Source organism: Anarhichas minor, unplaced genomic scaffold (assembly GCF_050575085.1).
Source record: "Anarhichas minor isolate MPS153535 unplaced genomic scaffold, ASM5057508v1 ptg000003l, whole genome shotgun sequence".
In the NCBI taxonomy this organism is placed as follows: domain Eukaryota; kingdom Metazoa; phylum Chordata; class Actinopteri; order Perciformes; family Anarhichadidae; genus Anarhichas; species Anarhichas minor.
Window position 1 is genome coordinate 9,769,164 of NW_027466449.1, and position 21,663 is coordinate 9,790,826.

At 39.1% G+C, this 21,663-nt stretch overlaps 1 protein-coding gene across 1 annotated transcript; it reads left to right on the plus strand.

Moving 5' to 3' along the window:
* Positions 1–8,874, plus strand: ptk6b (PTK6 protein tyrosine kinase 6b). Its single transcript, XM_076097059.1, has 8 exons — positions 1–645; positions 2,100–2,221; positions 2,776–2,939; positions 3,292–3,457; positions 5,338–5,499; positions 5,759–5,940; positions 6,016–6,169; positions 6,977–8,874. The coding sequence occupies exons 1-8, from the start codon at positions 203–205 to the stop codon at positions 7,261–7,263; spliced, it is 1,680 nt and encodes a 559-aa protein (XP_075953174.1). The 5' UTR covers positions 1–202; the 3' UTR covers positions 7,264–8,874.
* Positions 8,875–21,663: the final 12,789 nt, after the last annotated feature.

The window sequence follows — 21,663 nt, forward strand, 5'->3', positions numbered from 1 at the left end:
GAAGTTGCAGTCAGTCCCTTGAGTGCAGTCAGGCACGCTCTCAACAGGACAACACCAGAAGCAGCAGTTTTCCCTGTAGAGGCTTCCGAGGATTCCTTGCGCTCCGTCCTCTCTACCTGTCCAACAGGTGTAGCCGGCTGAGGCGCTTTGAGGCGCTCTGAGGCACAAGGAGCCGGTAAGAGAGAGCTATTCAAGGTAATCAATGGGCGAGTGTCTGCGAAAAGCTTGCCCATGTCTGGACGCGCTATGGCAGAGGATTTTCAACGATAAAAAGCCTCCTCCTGGAGCAGAAGATGGAGGAGGAGGAGGAGGAGGAGGAGGTGGAGGTGGTGGTGGTGGTGGTGGTGGTGGTGGTGGTGGTGAGGTAGACAGCAGCAATGACGGCTCCAGTGTGGAGAGACCACCGATTGCAATCGCCCCGTCGGACACAGTGCCCCAGGGCGGCTCCGTCTACAAGGCGCTCTGGCAGTTTGAATCCCGGCACCCGGATGAGCTGTCGTTCCAGGAGGGAGATCTGTTCAGCGTTATCAACCGCAGCGGAGACTGGTGGACCGCGCGCAAGATCGAGACGAACGGGCGCGTCCTGGAGACCGGGATCGTGCCCCAAAACTACCTGGAGCGGGCCGAGTCCCTACAGATGCAACAGTGGGTGGTTCACTTCTTCTGAATACTTTCGGAAACAGACTGCTCTTTAACTTTTAGCACATTACATTTCTGATTCAGCAGACCTTCCTAATTCGTAATTTACTGTACATTTGGTTTGCTATGCACGTTCAGTTCGGCGCATATAACGGGAATCAATCCCACCAATACAAATCATGGGCTTAACAATCGGGCAATGTGTTTACATTCTAACAACATAATAATGGGGCGAAGGTCATGAAACAAGATATCAATTACAAGACTCTCGGCATGTAAGACATTCTAGTCAACAGGAAGCATTGTGAAGTATGGCCATACACACAACACATATTCTCAGTCAGACAGTTTACAATTATACACTTAACAAATGCATGATTTACTGCAGCTCTTTGGTAATGGATTGCTATTGTTTAAACATAATATCTATCTTATTGTATCTGAAAGAAGCCTACAACATTTCAAGCTGAGGTATAGCCTACCTGAGGAAGAGTCCATTCTGGGCCTGAAACACATGTTTTCTGTGAAATAATGTGTATGCAAATTATATTCTAGCAAAACTGTAATTTGATGCTATTTCTTCATCTACAGAATACCTAAAACAAGCAAAAGCTTCCTATAAAACTTGAACATTCAACAAATGTCAGTCATCACTCTTCCTCACAAATGTAATATTTTCATCTCGTGTGTTTGGAGTACACTCTTCCATAACCTGCCACCTTTTGATGCCACTCATCCATTTCTTTTAGTCTCTAAGTGGGAATTCATACAGCCTCAACTTTATATCGTGAAGAATTACATCTTCACTTCTTTCTCTGGATTGCATAAACCCGTTCAAACCTCTGTTAGTTAACATTCTGAGAAATGTCAAAGCACCTTTCATAATGTCAGTGCCATGTCTGTGTCTTCTAGCAGTGACGCAAACTGTGACGTAAACACTTCGGCAGTCAGCCTCACCACTTCTTGTTTTCTTTCTCTCTCTCTCTCTGTTTATTGCTAATAGCTTCAACAGAATGGGAAGTGTGTAATGTGAAGTTTTTCCCCACATGTCAACACCTGCTGGAAGGCTGAAATGAAATATAGATACTGAGTTACTTGAATTATATTATTATTTTATTACTGTCACAATAACTCCTTTGGTTGGATGATGTATCGTCACAGAAATGAATGCGATGAACAATATTATTGACATATTAAGACCATTTTAGATGATTACGCCAGGCAGAAAGCTTTATTTGTTTTGTGTACTGTACTGCATACTGTGTTTAGATACTCTTACCACCAAAGGTATACCTTGAAAAATGAAAAACAGATCCCCGGATGTTTACAGGGATATGTTGTTGTCATATCAGATACTGTTTTGTTCACAAAAACTGTTGCCAGTTCTCGTAAACAGACTGATTATCAAAGGGTTTCCTAATAATTACTTTCATTTTTTCATTCTTTCTGTCTTGATCTAGGTGGTATTTTGGGAAAATGAACCGCTTCGAGGCCCAAGGCCACCTGCTGGGATCAGGAAATGCCCACGGAGCTTTCCTCATCCGACAAAGTGAGAAAGATGACGTTGGACACGTTCTTTCGGGTAAGATAAGAAGGAGAGGGGTGATGGAGGAAGCTCAAAAAAGAGAACGAGAGCTGTGTGGTGGCAATGGTTTGAAATAGAGTGAGGGAGGGGAGGGGAGTTCCACTTCAGTTAAAAAAAAAACAGTGCAGCGTGCGTTTGTCAAGAGAATGACATGTGCGGGAAGTATTGAGTGAAATAAAGGGGAAACAGTCATGAGGTTGTAGCTTGTTGGAAGGGAGGAATGGAAGCCGTTCACAATCATGATGGGAAGTCAGGATTAGAATATTGCTTCACCCCTCTCAAAGCAGAAGGTAGCTTTGTTCCAGACAAAGACTGAAAACAGAAACAGCTAGTCTGGTCAATTTCAAACAGGCATATCTAAAGCTCACTCATTAACTAACTTATTTTCCCTTGGTATTTTACATCTGGTATTTTCCATTTCTTTGAAAATCTATTGGGGCTGTTTTTTTAGAAGCTCAAACTACAATACTTTGGTAACAAATATTAAGAGAACTCAAAAATGCTATCACGGGCTTGATTTTGACTTTGTCTGTGTGTGAATCTCTCCGCAGTGAGGTCAAGCACTCAGGTCAAGCATTTCAAGGTCCTCAAAACAGACGACGGTTCTTTTCACGTGGCGTGCAACCAGCGATTTAGCTCTCTGATCGACTTGGTGGAGTTCTACTGCGCCAACAGCCTGAACAACACCGTCACACTGGGAAACCCGTGCGAGAGGGTAGGACAGGCTCTGTTGGTTTTGTTTCCATCTCTTTGCTTGTTTGTTTATCGACCTTATTTCTTATTTATGAAAACAAATCCTGTGGACATTTTACAGACTAAACAATTCATCAAGAAAATAATTGTCAAATACTTGAAAATTAAAAAATGAGTTGCGGCATCAAACCTTACAGATATATTTTACATATATCACATTTCCACATTTTGCAGTGATGGAAAAAAAAAAAATCAAAGATTGATCATAAGATACTAATTTAACCCGAAGCCCATATGTATGGATGAGAATGTATGTACTGTATCTGTGTCCCTTTATTAGATACAAGTATGTCCACGTGTGCTTCCTCCTTCAGAAAAAGCCCGCCACCCCAGATTTGAATCACTTTACAGTGGATGAGTGGGAGCTCCCGAAAGATGAGTTCACCCTGGAGGAGAAGCTGGGCACTGGATGCTTCGCTGAAGTCTACCGGGGACGCTGGAAAAATCACATTAATGTCGCCATCAAGATCATCAAAAGTGGTATTTCATCATCTTTGTTGATCTAATGAAGCTTTATTTAATAGATGATTTAATAGATTTAATAGATGATTTTTGATCATCAGGAGCTGTTTGGCAAAAGCTCTGATTATTCTAACTACTACAAAAGTACAAATAAAACAATATAATAAAAGTGCTGCATTTAAAGTTTTATCTAAAAGTACCTAAGTATAAGCTAAATGTACGTGATAAATCAAAAGTAAAAGCATTACAATTATTAATACTGATGCATCTATGTGTAGGCAAGATTTTACTGTTGCGGCGGCTCAAGGTTTGTACTGCTATATGTTATTTATAGTACGGTGCTGGGGAACCAGTGGTCTCCAGTTTGGGGTCGGGTACCTCCAAAAGCTCACGAGATAAATCTGAAGGGCTGTGACAAATTTTGTTTACATTTTATCGACTTTTTCTCCAATCATACACATCTGAAACATGACAAGAGGCCTGGAATAGACATTGATTCTGGTTATCTTGTGTAATCTTTAACGATGTGTTGTATAAATTCATCATATGTTTAAAAATCTTCATCTGAAAAGTAACTATACCTGTCAGATAAATGTAATAAAGTAAAAAGAAAAAGATTTCCCTCTGAAAGGTATGAAGTAGCATGAAATTGAAATACTCAAGTACCTCAAAATTGTACTAAAGTACATTAACTTATTTACTTTCCACTACTGCTGGTAAAGAGCGCCCGTTTTCCTCCCTGTGTTGTCTAAGAATGCAAACATGCATTTTCGATAACATTCGAGTAATACATGTCAGTAAAACTGATGAGAGACAGAACAAGAATAACGAGAGATCAATCACGGTAATCCCCATGATACTTATCTTGGCTGACACATAATTCAAGCAGCATTGTTATGTGTGGAACTGAAGTGACACAGTTATACTATTCATTAAAAACTGATGCCGTGTTGTGCAACAATCAGTATATTTATTTCCTGGTTGAGTAGACATTCATATTGTTAAAATAATCACAATACATGTTTTTTTATCAATTGTGTGTAACAAACGACTTCAAAAAGTAAAATGGGAATAGTCAGGTGAGCTATTGTAGAAGTATGAAGCAAATTGCAGTCTGTCAAGTAGCTCTGATGACTCATTGTAAAGTAATATTGTATACAACAGGAAGTAAATAGCTCATATTTCCAGGTATTACTGTTCACAATGTATCTGTAGACTGAAACTCAGGGCAGATGATTGTAGATATGTATGATTAATAGTTTGTAACACAGGTAAACACTGACTATACTGTTCAAATTTAATAAAACACAGGATTTACTTGTAGTCAGTTTCCTTCTATTAGTTTATAAATCATGCTCATAAGCCGAGTAATGAGTGTAGTGACCATACGTCCTATACTTTAGTAGCTTAAATTGGCTGAACCACAAACACCACCCAGTGCTTAAAAGGCCTTTTACACTTTAACTCAAATCAAAAACATGGGTCCTACAATGAGTCATTGAAACAAACATGTTAATACATGGAAGAGGAACTCTGTTGAGATACTGCTTTATGAATTGATTATCAATGAAACATAATAATAAATGTTAGACATGTATTAATCCAATTCAAGTTAATCCAGAGACTTCATTATACAAAATTAAGATTACAGAAGATATTAGGGGTGTAATAAAATATCGATAAAATTGAGTATCTCGATCATGTTTTCTGATAGATTCTCAAAATCACTATCGACTTTTAATCAAAAGTTTGCATGCAAAGATTTGTGGCAGACAGTGGCTGAAATTGCACAAAAACTAGTTTTATGATGTTGGATGTTACAGGGACTGTGACATATGATCCGTTTTTGTTTTCTCCCCCCATTCTCTCTCTCTCCGTCTGTCTCTTTCTCTTCCCAGACTCGGAGTTGAACCACCATGAATTTCAGAGGGAAGTTCAGATCCTGAAGAGTCTACGCCATCGTCACCTCATCTCTCTGTTTGCTATCTGCACGGCCTCAGCCCCTTACTACATCATCACTGAGCTGATGGAGAAAGGCAGCCTGCTGAGTTTCCTCAGAGGTAGAAAACCTCCTCTCCTTCCTTTCCTAAATCCTGGGCTTACATTTGTCCCTTTCCTCTCTCTTAACTCCCTTGAGGAGGTTTGGATGTTAGTGGCACTCACAACCAACACATTGGCCTCAAGCGCATTCATACTTTGCCACATGGATAAATACAATCAGACGCACTTGAACGTTAAACTTAGAACTTAGAATTAAAAGTGACACTAGATGCACTTTGGTCTAATTCTCAGTGCGAATCTATTTCTGTCGTTTTGTAGGTCCAGAGGGGCACAATCAAGACATTGCATCACTCATTGACATGGGTGCCCAGGTGGCTGATGGGATGTCATACCTGGAGGAGCAGAACAGCATCCACAGAGATTTGGCGGCTCGAAATGTCCTGGTGGGGGAGCACTATATCTGTAAGGTGGCTGACTTTGGACTGGCCAGAGTGATCAAGGTAGGAAGGAAGGGAAATGTCTTTTTGAAGTCAAATCAAGGCTGCAGGGTTTTAAGACAAAGATTTCTCATCCAGGAGCCGTTCTACATCACAGACGATAAAAAGATGCCCTACAAGTGGAGCGCTCCTGAGGCCATCAGCCACGGGAAGTTCTCCAACAAGTCAGACGTCTGGTCTTTTGGTGTCTTGCTCTATGAGATTTTGACCTATGGAGGCGCTCCTTACCCAGGTTGGTGGAATTAAATGGTCTTTGGGTAAGAGTTTTTAATCAATTATACATAGTTATAACAAAAATAAAATATCAAACCGAAGTCCTTGTGGAAAATATTTTCCCATGTTGTTCTACAGATAGTGTTCCATTCTTATTTCCAATTTAATCTGCTCATCCAAAGTGATTGAATATATTTATTGAATGTGAGGTTTCAGAAGATGATGAAATAAATAACCAATTTCCCTATAAATGGGGATGTTACAACTATATAGTCACTGTTGGAAGTGACGCTTAACTCCATGTAGTTGAGACGGCTGCTGTGACGCTGTGAAGACAGTGCAGATGTGAAAGACCGGAAACGTTGACCAATCAGAGCAAACTGGGCTTTATCGGGAGGGGGGCTTAAAGAGTCAGGTGCTAAATAGAAGCATTGTAGGTTGTATACATGTATACATGTATATTCATGTAAACATGTTCTAATAGAAACCCAAACTACAAGCATGGACCTGAAATAGCACATTATGTGCTCATTATTAGCACATAATGAGCACATTATGTCTCCTTTAAGCTCTGTTTGAACAGGACTAGCATTAATTACTAATATTTGCGGAGGTCGTCTGTGATCTTAATCCCGTGCAAATCAGCAATTTCCATAATTTGTCAAAAGAAAATTCTACAGCAAATACCCTACCATATTTCGCCAAACACAGAGGTCATGTGACAATATTGGTCCCGTGCAAAACCACATCTCTGTGATTTGGGGTCGTCATCTTTATTCATATGTTATGTCACCACTTCTGAACTCCATCCCTTGCTCCCTCTCAGCATATAACAACCAGGAAACATACCAGCAAGTTACCAACGGGTACAGGATGCCAGCTCCGTCCAATTGTCCAGACTCTCTCTATAAAATTATGCTGAACTGTTGGAGCACCGAGGCTGACGACAGGCCAGACTTTAAGTCCCTCAAGGTGAAACTGGACAGCAGCTCCTACGAGATGGAATCACCGCCACCTTCCACAACCTGCAGTACAACCTCAGCACCACAGAGAGGCCGACACGGAGCCGGGATCACGACAGCTTTTCACCGAGGACTCTTAAACGGAAACTAAACGGATTTTACATTTACATTGTAAAATTTACATTTACATTTTACATTTATTTTACTTGCGGAGAAAGACTTTGATTGTGTGTTTGCAATGTGCAAAAATGCAACACTTGATGTACTTTATTCAGTCCAGTAGGCCGATTGATTATTCTCATTATCGATTAATCTGATGATTTTGTGGAGATTAAACCAAAAATGTAAATATTTCTCTGCTTCTGGCTTGTACAATGTCAAAATTTGCCGATTTGTTTAGTCTTCCGTGATAAACTAAACTCTATTTGGGTTTTGGTCCCTTGGTAGAACAAAAAAAGACGTTTAAATATGGTAATTTGGGTTTTTAACGCTTGAAAAGCAGCAACAAGTCAGGAACCAGAGATTGGCATCAGTACAAGAAAGAATGACTTCAAAGATTAAGCAGTAAATAAAACAGCTGCTAATGAATTTGATCTTTTCGATCGAATAGTAAGAAATATAGAACCATGAGAAGCCATGTGTGATGAGATTTAGTATCAGCTGAATGTTTGAGATTAATGTGAATTTTAAATGTATCCTTCATCTTGCCTCTTGTCACCATTTGAAGGAATACTTCACCTTCAAAATGACTATTTGTATATCAGTTACTCCCCCCGTTACCTTGAATTCTTGAGGAAAACTTTGAAACGTCTTGATGAACTGAAGTAAATGGGGGCCGCGTTTAACCACCGCAAATCTATATCAAAACATCAGTTTACAAACTCTCACACAACTCATGCAGTATATTCTATGTCTCATGCATCTTTGCTAAAAAAAAAAAACAGCAAGTGTGACAATAGTGGCAGAAGATGCATGTGTTTCAGAAGTGAGCATACGACTAGATAAACGAGATTTACTGCACAAGTTGTGTGAGAGTTTGAAACTGATGTTTTGATATAGTTTCGCTCAGTTTTTGATCCTCTGTTCACTGTGGAGGCATGTGAGAAAACAAAGTTTTCTTCAAGAATTCAAGGTAACACTGGGTGAGTAATTAATATACAAATAGTTATTTTGTATGTGAAAGTTCATGCTAAACCTTTAAAACAACACTTGACAAAACAATCTCACCCAAAGATCCATTTAGTAGCTGCTATGGAGCTTCTTATCACTTCACATGATCTTCACCATCAGAGAGAGTTTGATCGAGGCAAAAGATAAACATTGAAAATGGAAATGTGACTACATGACAACCGGGCTGACACGCAACATCCGCTGATGAGGATCACGTAATCAAAAGCTACGCAAAGAGGCAAACTAAAGTGTCTCCATTTCATTTGTGCCGAGTGAAATCAAAGTGAATGTGATAAACAGCTCCAACTAATAATGTTGATTCACGACAACCTCAAAACATTTAGAGAGACATGCACCAGCAGCCTTGTACAAATTGATTTGTAAAGCTTTCAACAAACTCATTTTACTTTAATAAATGTCTTACTTGTCGATAAAGTCAATACTATGAGCTGCAATGTTAAGCTTTGTCCAGAGAGGGGCAGCACACACACACTCATTGTATAAAGATCTTCTTCACAGCTCATACACCAGCAGTATTTCAACAGTTCCTCTCAAAGTCCAGTCTTCTCTAAAAAATAAATAGTATAACTTAGTTTAACGTAAATGTTTTTTCTGCTTTCCTTATCTGTTAATCATCTTGTAAACCCTAAAATTCATCTAGTGGCAGCTTGTGGAGGTCTCAATCCTCAGGTTAAGAACAAGTGCAACAGATATAAAATCAGAGATGCACCGATCGTGATATCGAATATAGATCTGATTCTGACTCAAATAACTGGATCGGGGATCAGTGACGATGGGCTGATCATGTATTGGATATCATTAGTTAAATAAAATAACAATTCAGTACATTTATGTTCATGGTTTTTTTACATTTTGTCTTACAAAGTTACAAAAGCAATGTTTAAGTCAAGCCTGATGTTGCCTTATACATTACAGAATAATCTCAGTCACCTCCACACAGTGAGGCATACGGGTATCGGATCGGTACTCAATATCGATACCCAAATCCCTGGTATCGGGACTGAAAAAGTAAGATTGGTAAGTCACTAATATAGAAAATATAAAAAATGTGAAATGTGATATGTGGATTATAAGGAACAGACCAACAGTTTGGGAACAAAGAGGCACAATGCACATGTCAACATCAGCAATGATGTTACGAATCTAAAAATAATATGATTGTGACAAGTGCTAAAGAACACTTTTGATAACATGTGCATTTATGTACGTCAAGGAAACTGCTTCCCAGACATAATCAATGAGTGTGTGTGCGTGTGCGTGTGTGTCTGTGTCCCTCTGGGTGTTACATTCCCTCCTGTCTGCTTTCGGAGTCAACAGGGTAAATACAACTTGACGTTTGACCCACAGTCTCTGTCTCTCTGCTGTTGTTGGAGTTCAAATTTAAAGAGCTTTTTTGGCCAAAATATGTTATTGTCAAACCCTTTATGAATACTGACATAAACGGTTGGTCATTTTTATGACATTTATGAATAAAATAATATAGATATTCAATGTGTATTGATGTCAGGGATGTTCTGCTGGCTGATTGGTGTTTTTTTAGGGATGTGGGAGGAAGGAGGGAATGCAGGAAGAAAAGAAAGAATAAAGAAAAGCACGAGAAGCTTTAAATCTCTGTGGAAAAAAGTCTGAATCATCCGCCACTAAAATGAGTTTAGTGTTTAAAGTTTTATGTTTATTTCCAAACTCAGTTTCTTCCCCATCTCGTCTCTCACACATTTTACCAAAGAATATCAATATCTTTAAGAATAACTTTAATTCAATTCAACATTTTATAATATATAATTATATATTTTCAAAATCTCAAATAACATCTATAAGAGTGATTCAATCCCCCCAAAATTAAAAAATGCTACAAATTCAGAAGAGAAGAAAAATATGGTTATTCTTTTTCTGCCTCATGAGAGTTTTTATATTTTCATTTTACTTATTGAGACGATAACAAAACAGGATCTCAAGATATATGAGATGTATGAGACATATGCCAGTGACCAACATAAGTAAGAAGGAAAAAGAAAGTGCAACCAGTAGGTCAAGTATACTTACTTGCCAAGTTTACTCTGCAGAGGGGAGCATGTAAAGCCTTGATGATTACGTGTGCAGAGATACAGTTTGATGTAATCCAGTAGTAGGTAACCTGCACTGAGGTCAGGGGATTAAAGCTTGTTTTTGTAAACTCCCTCACATCTAAGACCTTATTGCTCAACCGTCTGCTGACGAGGCATATCACCTTGGCATTCATCTCGTAGTCGGGATTAATAGAGACTTGTTGTTTCACAGGCTGCAGGGCAAAGTCTGCTCTTGTATAACAAAGGAGTGAAACAACCATTCGCAGCTGCAGGTCATGCTGCTCTTTTATATATAGTTCACAACCAGACCCCACCTGACATCTTCCACTGAAAACCAGCCGAGTAGAAATCTCATCAAAATATTCTAAATCAGATTATATTTAAGATGATGAGCTGTTCTGTGTGAATCATGCAGCTTTCTTCACACCGGTCAGACTGAGAAGAAGTGAAAGTGGATTAGAGAGTGAGGTTGAGCTCTGACGATAGGCAGAAAGAGCTTCTGTTCAACAGCCAAGACCAGAAGCAAGTGTTGTGAGACGTTAGTTCAATCTTAGGTAGCTTTCCAATCACTGTTTGGTTTGTTCCCTGCAGAAAAATAACGATACGACTTTAGCACAACAACTGATATTATCAATACTTCAGTCAGTGATATTACCATTAAAAGCAAATAGATATGCATTTGGATTTGTTAGAAAAGAGCAGTGATGGAAGAAGTATGAAGTACAAATCATGTCACTTTTTGTTCTTGAGTTGTATAAAGAGCAACAACACAGGATTACATCATGGCAGGCTATTATAAAAACAGGTTCTCGAGATTACAGAACTCCTTTACTGCCGTGAGCTAGCATTTAAAAACTATAACAAAGAAACTATTATTTTAATCACGTAGTGTGTCTACAGGTTTCACATCGTGACTTGGAAGCTGTTGTAGGAGGTGGCTGCTCTGCAGGTGCAGCTGGACTGCACTTAAACCGGGCCGAGGCTGTGAATAATATATTACTGATAATCCTGGGATAAGAGAAAAGTCTGCACTGTCCCACCGATGGAAGGGGACCCTCCAGTTCCATCGGTGTGACCTTTGGTCTACTGCATCCACCTCAAATGTAGGTCACACTGGAGCTAAAAGAAGAAGCTGTGTGTTTGTGAGGTAAACAGCTGCTGACCTTTTGACTTGGATGCCACTTGACTCTTTGGCAGAAACACAAGCCACTCCTACACATGAGACGGTCGTTCTCCTCAGAGGGGAACCTGCAGATGTTGGGTTAATTTACTGCATGATATCTATCGGAGACTTTAAGGATTCTGCGGAGCGGCAGTTTGTGTGTCGTAGCCGGTTTATTGATCTGAGGGTGAAGAGCAGATTTCAGGTGGGTCTCTGCATGAGAAGAGTCTGTTTGTCACCAGTGAACCATTCAGTGTGATTCAATAAGGTTACGGTACAACTACATGTGCATGTTGACTTCTTTTATTTCCTCTCTTTCTTTATTTCCATCTCTTTCCATCCTTTTCTTTGTCCTTCCTTTCCTTGTTTCCTTATTCTTTCCTTCGTCTTTTTCTTGTTTCCTTCCTTCTTTATTTCCTTCCCTCTTTGCCTTCCCTTCCTTACTCCCTTCTCTTCTTTGCTCTTTGTTTATTTCCTAGATCGTCCTTCCTTTCCATGCTTCTTCCTTCATTCTTTCCCTTTTCATCTCCTTGTTTGCTTCCTTTTGTCTTTCTTCTCTTCCCTTCCTTACTTGCTTCCTTCCTTCATTCTTTATTTCTTTCCTAGATCCTCTTTCATTGTTTCCCTCCTTCATTCTTCCCTTCTTCATTTCCTTGTTTCATTCTTTCTTCCCTATTTCTGTCTTTCCTTCCTTCCTCACTCCCCTCTTTATTTCTGTCCTAGATCCTGTCATTTTTTCCCTGTACTTCCACCATTCTTTTCTCATTTCGTTTTTCTATACATCTTTCTTCCTATCTTTGTTTTACTTCTGTCTTTCCTTTCTCCTTCCCTCTGTCTTTCTTTCCTATTGAGCTGATGCCTTTTTTCATGTTCTTTATCTATGGATAACATCGATAGATAGAAAAACATGCAGAGAGAAAGCGAGGAGGGTTTCAGGTTTGAGGGAAGAGAAGGAGCGGCAGACTATAGGACTTTGAATCAGCAGTGGGCAGTCGGGACCTTTCCCCTACATCTTACTGACAGACCCGCCTTATGTAAGCTGTGTCTAGGTTCCCCTTACACAACAGAGAAAGTGAAAGGTATCACATAAGAGATGTCCTGGTTTTTCCTGGATTGTGGAATTTATACTGTTATATCCTAACACTGTATGTTTAAGTTCAGCAAGTCAGATTTCTTTCACAACTTTTTTTGTCATCTTTGACCAAAAGATCCGACCACAGAGTTTGTGATCCACATTTGACAGTTGTTCACAGTTGCATGGACATAATTTCATCATTAAACGCAGGTGTAATTGACCCTTCACTAAAGTCAGTCATAGCGTACTTGAACGTTTCATGAAAACTTTCAAGTACCAATAACTTTACTGAAAAACCTTTCATCACAAAGGTCTTTAGATAGAAGTTGGTATGTTACACCTCTAGGAGGCGTTCATTCAAGTCCAGCGCCTGGAAATTGTCAAAAATACACTTGACGTGACTTCCTGTTGAGACTTTTTTATGTATACATGTGATACATGTGCCTACAAAATTACATACATCTAGGTAAAACATACTGAGAGGGCTGCTTCAGCTCACAAGAACATATTTCATCATCAACATTGAAACGAGATATCAACTACAGTATGTGGAATTAAAACGGGGGGATTTTACAGAGAGACTCATGTTTTTCGTTTTATCTCCCCTCGTTGTTCCCTTGTGATAAGATCAGCACAAAAAACAGAAAAGTGATGGTCACACACACACACACACACACACACGCACGCTCTAATAATAGCAGCATCGGGTGATAGTACAAACTGTCCTTGGGTTTATTGGAATAATGTTTGCTTATTTGGACATTCAACTCAGCTCAGTATTTACCTTCTTTCTTTCCTCCACGTCTCCCTCTGACGATATTACTTTAGACTCTCTGTTGGTGCAGTTTTTAGTTCCTGTAGGTGGCGCCCTCTTCTCTCTATGATCACGCTAACTCACCAGTGCATCTTCTGTTTTCTATAACAACACTTTACCACAGTATCTCCAGGCACCCAGGTTGTTTCCCAATTCAACACTATGTGCTGATACTGTCGAGTAGAAACTACTGTGGCCTACAAGATTCAGCTTTGTTGTCATTATACAATACAGGACGGCACAATGAAATGTAGCTGTAACTAGTAATTTAACAGTTCACATGCATGTCAAACCGTGGGGAAGGAGAGATAAGTATGGATCAACTGGTCCGTTACAACACTAATATACATCCATCCATCAGTCTGTCAACACAAGACTCAAAAATCAAGAGCTTTTCTAATGCATGTCAGGATTATGACGTATGGCTTATTCAAAAGACACAACTGTAGTTTGTAATGATGACAAATGAAAAAGCTTCTCTCTTTCTTTGTTTCTGTCATTGTTTTCACTTTGATTTGTAGACGATTGTTCACCTTAAACCTGATGAACAGCTGAATCATCTGCTGAACTTCAATTTAGACCTGAGTCATGATCTTCCTCTCTCTCTCTCTCTCTCTCTCTCTCTCTCGTTAAACCTGTAGGTGAGTGACTTCGCACATCTGACACACCATGACCAGCGTCAACTCTCCAGCCTGTCTGCTCGCCCGCAACCACTTCTACAAAAGTAGGCCCGCACGCATGAAGGCACACAGAGTAAACACTATTTTTAAAGCCTGATGTGTGTGTTTCCTTCATGCAGGGTAAAGGTCGCAACATACTGAAGGATAGACATGGGTTATTTTGGAAAACAACACTGCCTTCTAAACCCATTTTTACCTTTGGCCCTGCTGGCTGAACTCTGAAAACAACACCCTGTTTGTCTTAACTGGGATGTTATCTGGTTGAATACTTAGAACATTTTCTACTGTAGCTACAACCAATTTGATCCGAGCAGAAAATCTAAATTAAATGTGTAATAGTATTAGTGATCTTACTGTTCAATTTGAAGAACTTATGATGGGAAGATTTCACTTTTTTCAAAATGTATTAACCAAAAAAATAAGCAAATAAATGTAAAAAAAAATAATTATTGACAAAATGAATATAATGATAATTATCATTAGTTGTTGCAGTATTTTTTATAAATTCATTAATTTCAACCATAATTGCAAAGCAAGCAATTTGAAGACGTCACAATAGGCTCGAGGACATTTCTTTAACTATTTTATGGATCAAATGATTGATTGGAAAATTCTTAAAATAATTTGCACATTAATAAATGACAAAAAATAGTTGTTAGTAGCTGCTATAGTTTATGCTGAGGCTGCTGTTTCCATAACAGGACTGTTTTCATATTTAAATACTCTCAGCACCACAATAAGATAAATATAAATATGTTGCCTCCATTGTATCTGGAGTGGAGGCAGGAATGGAGTTCAAAAGAAAACAAGAACGTAAATTGAGTCCGACAGATGTCTGTGAGCCGAGACGTGCTGATACCAACACAATCTGACACTGTCGGATCTTTAAACATCTTTACAAAAGCTCAAACTTGAGGAAAATCGTTCCCTTTCAGCGCGTTTCTGAAACATGTGGTGGGTCTGCGTGAGTGCCCAGAACACTCAAGCAAGTCAAGACTCACCCAGAGAAACAAAACACACATTATGAAAACCATGCTGATGTTTAAGTATGATAAGATTAACTTAGTTCCTCACAGGAGGTTAAGTCAATGACAGCATAGATGTGATTAATACTACATTCAAAGAAAAATGCATTGATTAATGAGTATTCTTTTAAATTTGTGATGATTATTAAGGTAAGCCTTTATTGATCCCCAGAGGGGAAATTTGGTTGTTGGAGCAGCAAAGACAATATAATTACAGATAGAGGAAGTAAATAAATAAGACTAATAGAAACTAAAATAAGAATAAGTAAAAATAGAAACTATACAAGTGCAATTAAAGACACAAACACATGTTAAGTATGACTTAGTGGTGTGATTAGAAGCAGCAAAGTGAGCAAGGTGTGGTGTATGTAAACGGCGTAGAGTAGAATAATAATATGACTCATACTGAGTACATGCGTCTGTCTCTCTCGTTCTCAGACTTGCACCCTGGCCCGGAGCAGATGAAGCCTGTTGACGAAATGTTCAGCTGTCAGAACGACTCCATCAGACACAATCAGAGACACGTCACCCTGTGGGTCAACATGGCCACGCCTCCAGGTAAAACTCTACACACAGACACAGTATGAAGTAGATCATGATGGACGCTTCTTGAGATTTGTGAAGGACATACCAGCCGACAGACAGACAGACAGACAGACAGACAGACGTTCCTTGCTTTATAGTTAGACTACCAGTGAGGGTTTGACCTCTTTAAAAGACATCTCCTGAACTTTTAAAAGACTTTTCTGGCCCTGGTGTGTAAATGAGTAAGTAGGTCTACAAGCAAATAGACTAAATACAAGCACTCCTATATGTACGAAGACATGGCTGTACACTGAGTAAGTAGGTTGATATGCAGTAAATTGAATCAAGTGGTAGTATGTCTCTCTCATCACCTTCAGACTTCCTTACTGCATCTATAGCTCTCAGCGCCAAGCTCACTCTCTTTTACTGAAGACATAAATCAATCAAAAAGGGACCACAAATAGAACTTTTCCTCTCTAAAAAGAGATTCCTAAGACAACTGGGGACTGTAGTTTTTATTAAATGCGAGAGATCAAGAGTGTATTTGTCAGCCGGGGATGACGATACCTATTTGGTTGCTTGCTCTGGGTTCATTTATAGCAGCAGGACGTTTAACATGTGGGATTCCCTCAAAATAAACTACAGTGATCAATGTCAGCGGTATCAGTCTCAAAAATAATCAGGAACCCGAAAGCAGAACAGATATTTAAAAAGACAAGGAGGGATAGGGATGTGAGAACGAGACCGAAGGAGAGAATCTGATACTTAGTTCCCCAGTTTGCAACGCTTTCACCCTACTATAAAACAGAACGGTAGATTCCTACATAATAGTTTTTTAAACCCATTAAGGATATATCTTACAGGTGGATTGCCTTACAAAAATATATTTCTAAATTGTTTTACGATTCAACTCTTTGGTTTCTCTCTTCCCAGGATTCCCAGGTGGCATCGGCACCAAAGGATTATGGGTCAACATTGTCCTGGGCTCTTCTTCTCTTCACTTCTCCACCTCCAAACCAACCAACACTGCTGACCGGGGCGTCAAGTAGAAGGAAACAAGCGCACCTCATTGTTCATAGACTGAAAGGAAGTTTTAAAAAGCAGGTCCCCTTAACGTCCCCATTTCTGAGGCCTCTTGGCTGCTCAGGATTTGACAGCCTGAGTTGAACAGACGAGCTCAGACAAGGGGACGATTTCCAAGTAAAAAGGCATTTAATTTCAACATTTACTATCAAAGGATGAAGTGGAAATGAAGTGGAAATTGGAGGCCTCAAGTGGAGTCAAAAGTTTGTATTGTCACAAAGTTGGATTTGGGCAAAGACAACTTACTTGCGGCTCTATAATGAAGCAAAGTGGTTCAAATGGTGAGCAATGTAAATGTAATGAGGAAAACTGAGCCTCACAAAGGATCATTTCAGAGTACTGTGAAAATTCAGTTTGTGTTTTGTAAGATTGTTTGCAGCGGGTCAATTTGACTCCAGTCGCTACATAAATGAACTGAAGATAATGAAATATATATTATGATGCCCTGCCACAATTCACAGACCTGCATTTAAATTTGGCTTTAAGTGGTGTTTTTTTTAATATGGGAGAAGGAAGCCTGTCATCACTGATGACAGTGACAGGGAATATCTCGTCACGTAGGCTACAGCTGCACCAATAGCATTTATCTCAGAGCGGTTAAGTATGTAAGCACAGCTAATATAAATTTAGAGCTGCAATGATTAGTCAACTAAATCAATAGTCGATCGACAGAAACTTAACTGGCAACTTGATAATCATTTATCAAGGCTGGGACGGGGATGTAGTGTGCTATTGTAACTCACGGTTTCGGATCATATCACGGATCAGAGTCACGGATCGGATCAAAAATCGGATCAGCACAAAAGGGAGCAAATATAACTTTTGGAGATCCCGAAGGTAAACTGTGTAATTAATCTGTGATTCACGCGTGTGCCGAACCGTGAGGGGTGATCCGTACGGATCACGGATCGATTATCTTCCATATTAATCTCTGTAGGATTATTATGCTGGTTTGCCTTCCAAGGTCTTGCAAAAAAAAAATTAGTAAACAGCAGAATGTGCAAACAAGAGGCTCAAACTGTTGAATAATCCAAGAGTTAAAACAGACATATTCAGGTGTAAAAAACCTTTTCACATAGAAGTATGTGATTAATATGAAACATATTGATTATAGCCACTGTAGGATCAGAATCTGTTCCTTAAACAACTAAAATGTCCCTAAATATCAAAACCACATCAGACTTGAACCACCAAATTCTCAACATCCTCGAGTCCTGTATTCAGGAAACTGAGAAAACTGGATACACAGAATTATCATTCATGAACTTTCAGGATGTGCTGCTTTTCTGTTTTGTATGATTGGAATTTGAATGTGTTTGGTTTTGCACTGTTGGTTGGAAACAACACACAATTACATCACCTTGGTCCGACTGAACTTTTCACTTTTTTACATTTTACAGACTAATCAATAAAAATAAAAAAACTAGGCTATCTAAAGGGACCCTCTGAGGGCACAAACCTCTGCTAAAGGCCGTTTGGCCAATGAGAAATAATGCGTGTCTGAGTCTGATCCGCTCCAAAATATTGTGAGTTTTTCCTTGGCCCGCATGCTACACCCTGACATGAAGCTTCATGAAAATCTGGCCAGTAGTTTTTTCCCTAATCCTGACAAACAAAACAAACAAACCAAACTTAAAACATAACTTCCTTATTAATTGATATTCTTAATATTATCATGATACAGTTTTCAACCATCGCCCAGCACTACAACCAGGGAGTCAAAGGAAGAACAGATGTTGTGGAACAGAGAAACAGGGAGGGGAGTCTGACAACAAGTGAAGAAGATCCAGACGAAGATCCAGACTTCTCTCACACTTTTCGATGACCCTCCAAGCACCCGGTGACCCGGGAAAAAACTGCAGCGTTGGAGGACGAGCGGCCGCTCCGCTCTTCAAACGAGCCACAGAACAAACCTTCAACCTTTCAACACTGTCCTGCAGAGGTGCCACTTTGCAGTATTGTTTGTCTTTCCTCTGTTTCATACAGACAAACAGAGGCCGAAGGGGGGGAATAGAGGACAGCGGTGTTTACACAAACCCATTTCACAGTCAAATTGGAAAATCGATACGTCAGGATTTTGGCTGCACTACAGTCAGCAGGGAAATGTTTATCTGCATGTCAGGATAACTTGTATAGAAGATAGAACTTGTCAGAAGATAAAGTGGGTTTGTGGATTTGTAATTTTGGGAAACAGAATATGCTTAAGTTAGTAGGGGTTTTCTTTCTGCATCGTTATCACCCTTACTGTGTGCATGTGATGACCACTGCTCGTAGGATTTGAATATACATTTAATCAGAAACTTGTTGACCATAACACTGTTTTATTGGAGTTAACTCAGCCAATGATTATAAAAGGGATGCAGTGAGGAGTTTATTGTATAGACGGGTATATTAATTAAATTAAATTCTGCTTTATTTACACCTGTGAATATAACGACCATTGCCATTGTGAAGGCAATTGTAAGCAGCAGTTCAACACCCAAGTAAACACATAAACAGAAAGGCTATACTTTTAAAAAACTGAACGTGGAATTGGCAATAAATACATTACTTGTTTTACAGTAATGCAGCCAGAATATCTGGGTCATAAAAAGTTATTAATATAGTATCATGAAATATGAAACACTAGCTGTGTAAATCACAAGTTTCATCACGATACAATATTATATCCATTGTTACACTATATGCCAATATCACAAAGTCTGCCACAATACAATTTTGATTCGATCAATTCAGGGTCCTGCGATCAATATGAGACAATATCATATTTAACACAATCAGTTACATTTAAATATAAACTCACAATAACGTGTGATTTGACAATTATATTACTCTGTATGAAACTGGTGTGGTTGAACAGAAATGGTAATACAAACTTGCCATGGGAATTTCAAAATAAAGGCGTATCTTAAAGATGATGATCTGTGTCAATGTTTTCAAAGGGAGTCATGCTGTTTAGCAGCAGAGTCAAATGTACCATTGGGCTCTGGCACTTTCGCCCTAAATAAATGAGTGACAATGCAAATATGCCTCCCACAGATAAATAGATAGAAAGTAGCAGCATTTCAGCCTGCAGATACCAAAACACCAACCACAACCAAAAGACATGAACGTCAACGCTTATTGAGATTAGCCAAGCAGGTAAACAAAAAATTGAATCAAGACATGCACGCACACAAAAACACTAACATATGCTGCAGCAGCTCCTACCATTGTAAAGTGAAGCATCTCTCGGACATCTGGGGAGATTATTCATGGTGGTCTCAAACAGCAGGACTGGAAACTCCCACTTCCGGCTTTACAGTCTATGGGTGTTAGCTCGTTAGCTAAACGTCAGTAGCAGCAACTAAAATATTCTATTATTTGTTTATGATACTACATGGGCAGTCGTCGTCATAAAAAGGGTGTTTACAACTGTAACTGTGAGCTAACCTTAATTAACATATGCAGCAGGTGTGCAACAGGCAAATTCAGAAGACGGCGATTTGACGCGTTTAAATACCCCGCCTTGTTAAAGGTGCCAATGATTGGCTAGTACTCGTTGTCCTCATTGGTTGGATTGGTTAGGTTTCGGCACGGGGAAGGAGATTGGTTAGTGTTAGGGTAAGAATATCAGGTTGAGCCAATCAGAGACAGAGGAGGGCGGGACATGCAGTGGCTCGTAGTAGGATCGATTCGTAATGTTCGTAATATGCATATACTATGTATGGCCGCTGCGGTACATTTACTCAAGTACTGTAGGCATCTTAAGTACAATTTTGAGGTACTTGTATTTTACGTAAGTATTATAATGTTGTGCTACTCTATAGTTCTACTCCATTATATCTCAGAGGGTAATATTGTACTTTTCACTCAACTATATTTATCTACAGTTTTAGTTACTTTACAGATTATGATTGTACTAACAAAACATGAAATATTTTTCCAAGATATTATACTTTGTTACAGACTAAACAATCCAACAGCATATATATAGTTAAAATTAGATCCAACTCCACCAGCTGTACCATTGAAAAACTGCTTATGTGTTAAAGCATTCGGAAAAATATTACGATTATATGATATATAATAATATAACTCTCTAAAAAGGGACCATTCTGCCCAACAAGTACTTTAGTACTTTGAGTACATTCTGCTTTAACTTAAGGGGAGTTTTAAATGTAAAACTTTAACTTTAATTTCTACAGAGTTGTATTGCTACTTCTATCTCTTCCCCCACTGGATGATTGGCATTTTCACGGATCTCCCAGATGTGTTGGGTTCTAAAGTTATGTTTCTTTACTCTCTCTAGATATACAATTATTTTGAAAGTAAATTTAGTGTCAAGGCAAACTCCTAAAGTGTGAGAAATGTTTGAAAGCAAAGACGCATCCAAAGAATGTTGCCATTTCAAATTTGATTGAAACTTCAGAAGCAAAAAAACAGAGGTTGAAACAATCTGGTGGGGGGAGCTGAGCCCAGTTTGTGCAGGAATGTTTTGTTTTTTTAATCCTTAGAGACAACTGGACTCAGTTTCCAGATGTAGTGGGTGTTTAGACAATGAGCAAACAGTTACACAACGCATGACTCTGGGTTCACAGGCGGTTGGAGGATGTGAAGTGGTGTTTACTCTGTTCCTGGAATAGCCCTGTACAAAACAAATGAACCGCTGCTGGCAAACACCGACTCCTTCACCTCCTGGTCCTTATAGGGCTATTTCAACCAACTGCTATGGACATGTCACTTGCTTTAATAAATTATTTTTTTAAAAGAGTTAAAATCATGTTTTTAAAACTTCAGAGAAAGCTATACTGTATGTGTTCAAACTATACTTCTAGTATTTTTTTTTTTTTTTAAACAACTTATTTTTAAGTTGTTGTGTGTTGAAGGCACATGTCTGCTCGATATGTTGTGTGTGAGAAGAGCAAAGACGTGAACCTGACACAGAACA

What these genes read in the sequence shown, in the direction of transcription:
- ptk6b (XM_076097059.1), top strand. Translation starts at nt 203, where the DNA reads ATGGGCGAGTGTCTGCGAAAAGCTTGCCCATGTCTGGACGCGCTATGG. An exon ending in CGTTGGACACGTTCTTTCGG is followed by an intron (nt 2,222 to 2,775) that starts GTAAGATAAGAA and finishes ATCTCTCCGCAG; the next exon opens with TGAGGTCAAGCACTCAGGTC. An exon ending in CCTGCTGAGTTTCCTCAGAG is followed by an intron (nt 5,500 to 5,758) that starts GTAGAAAACCTC and finishes GTCGTTTTGTAG; the next exon opens with GTCCAGAGGGGCACAATCAA.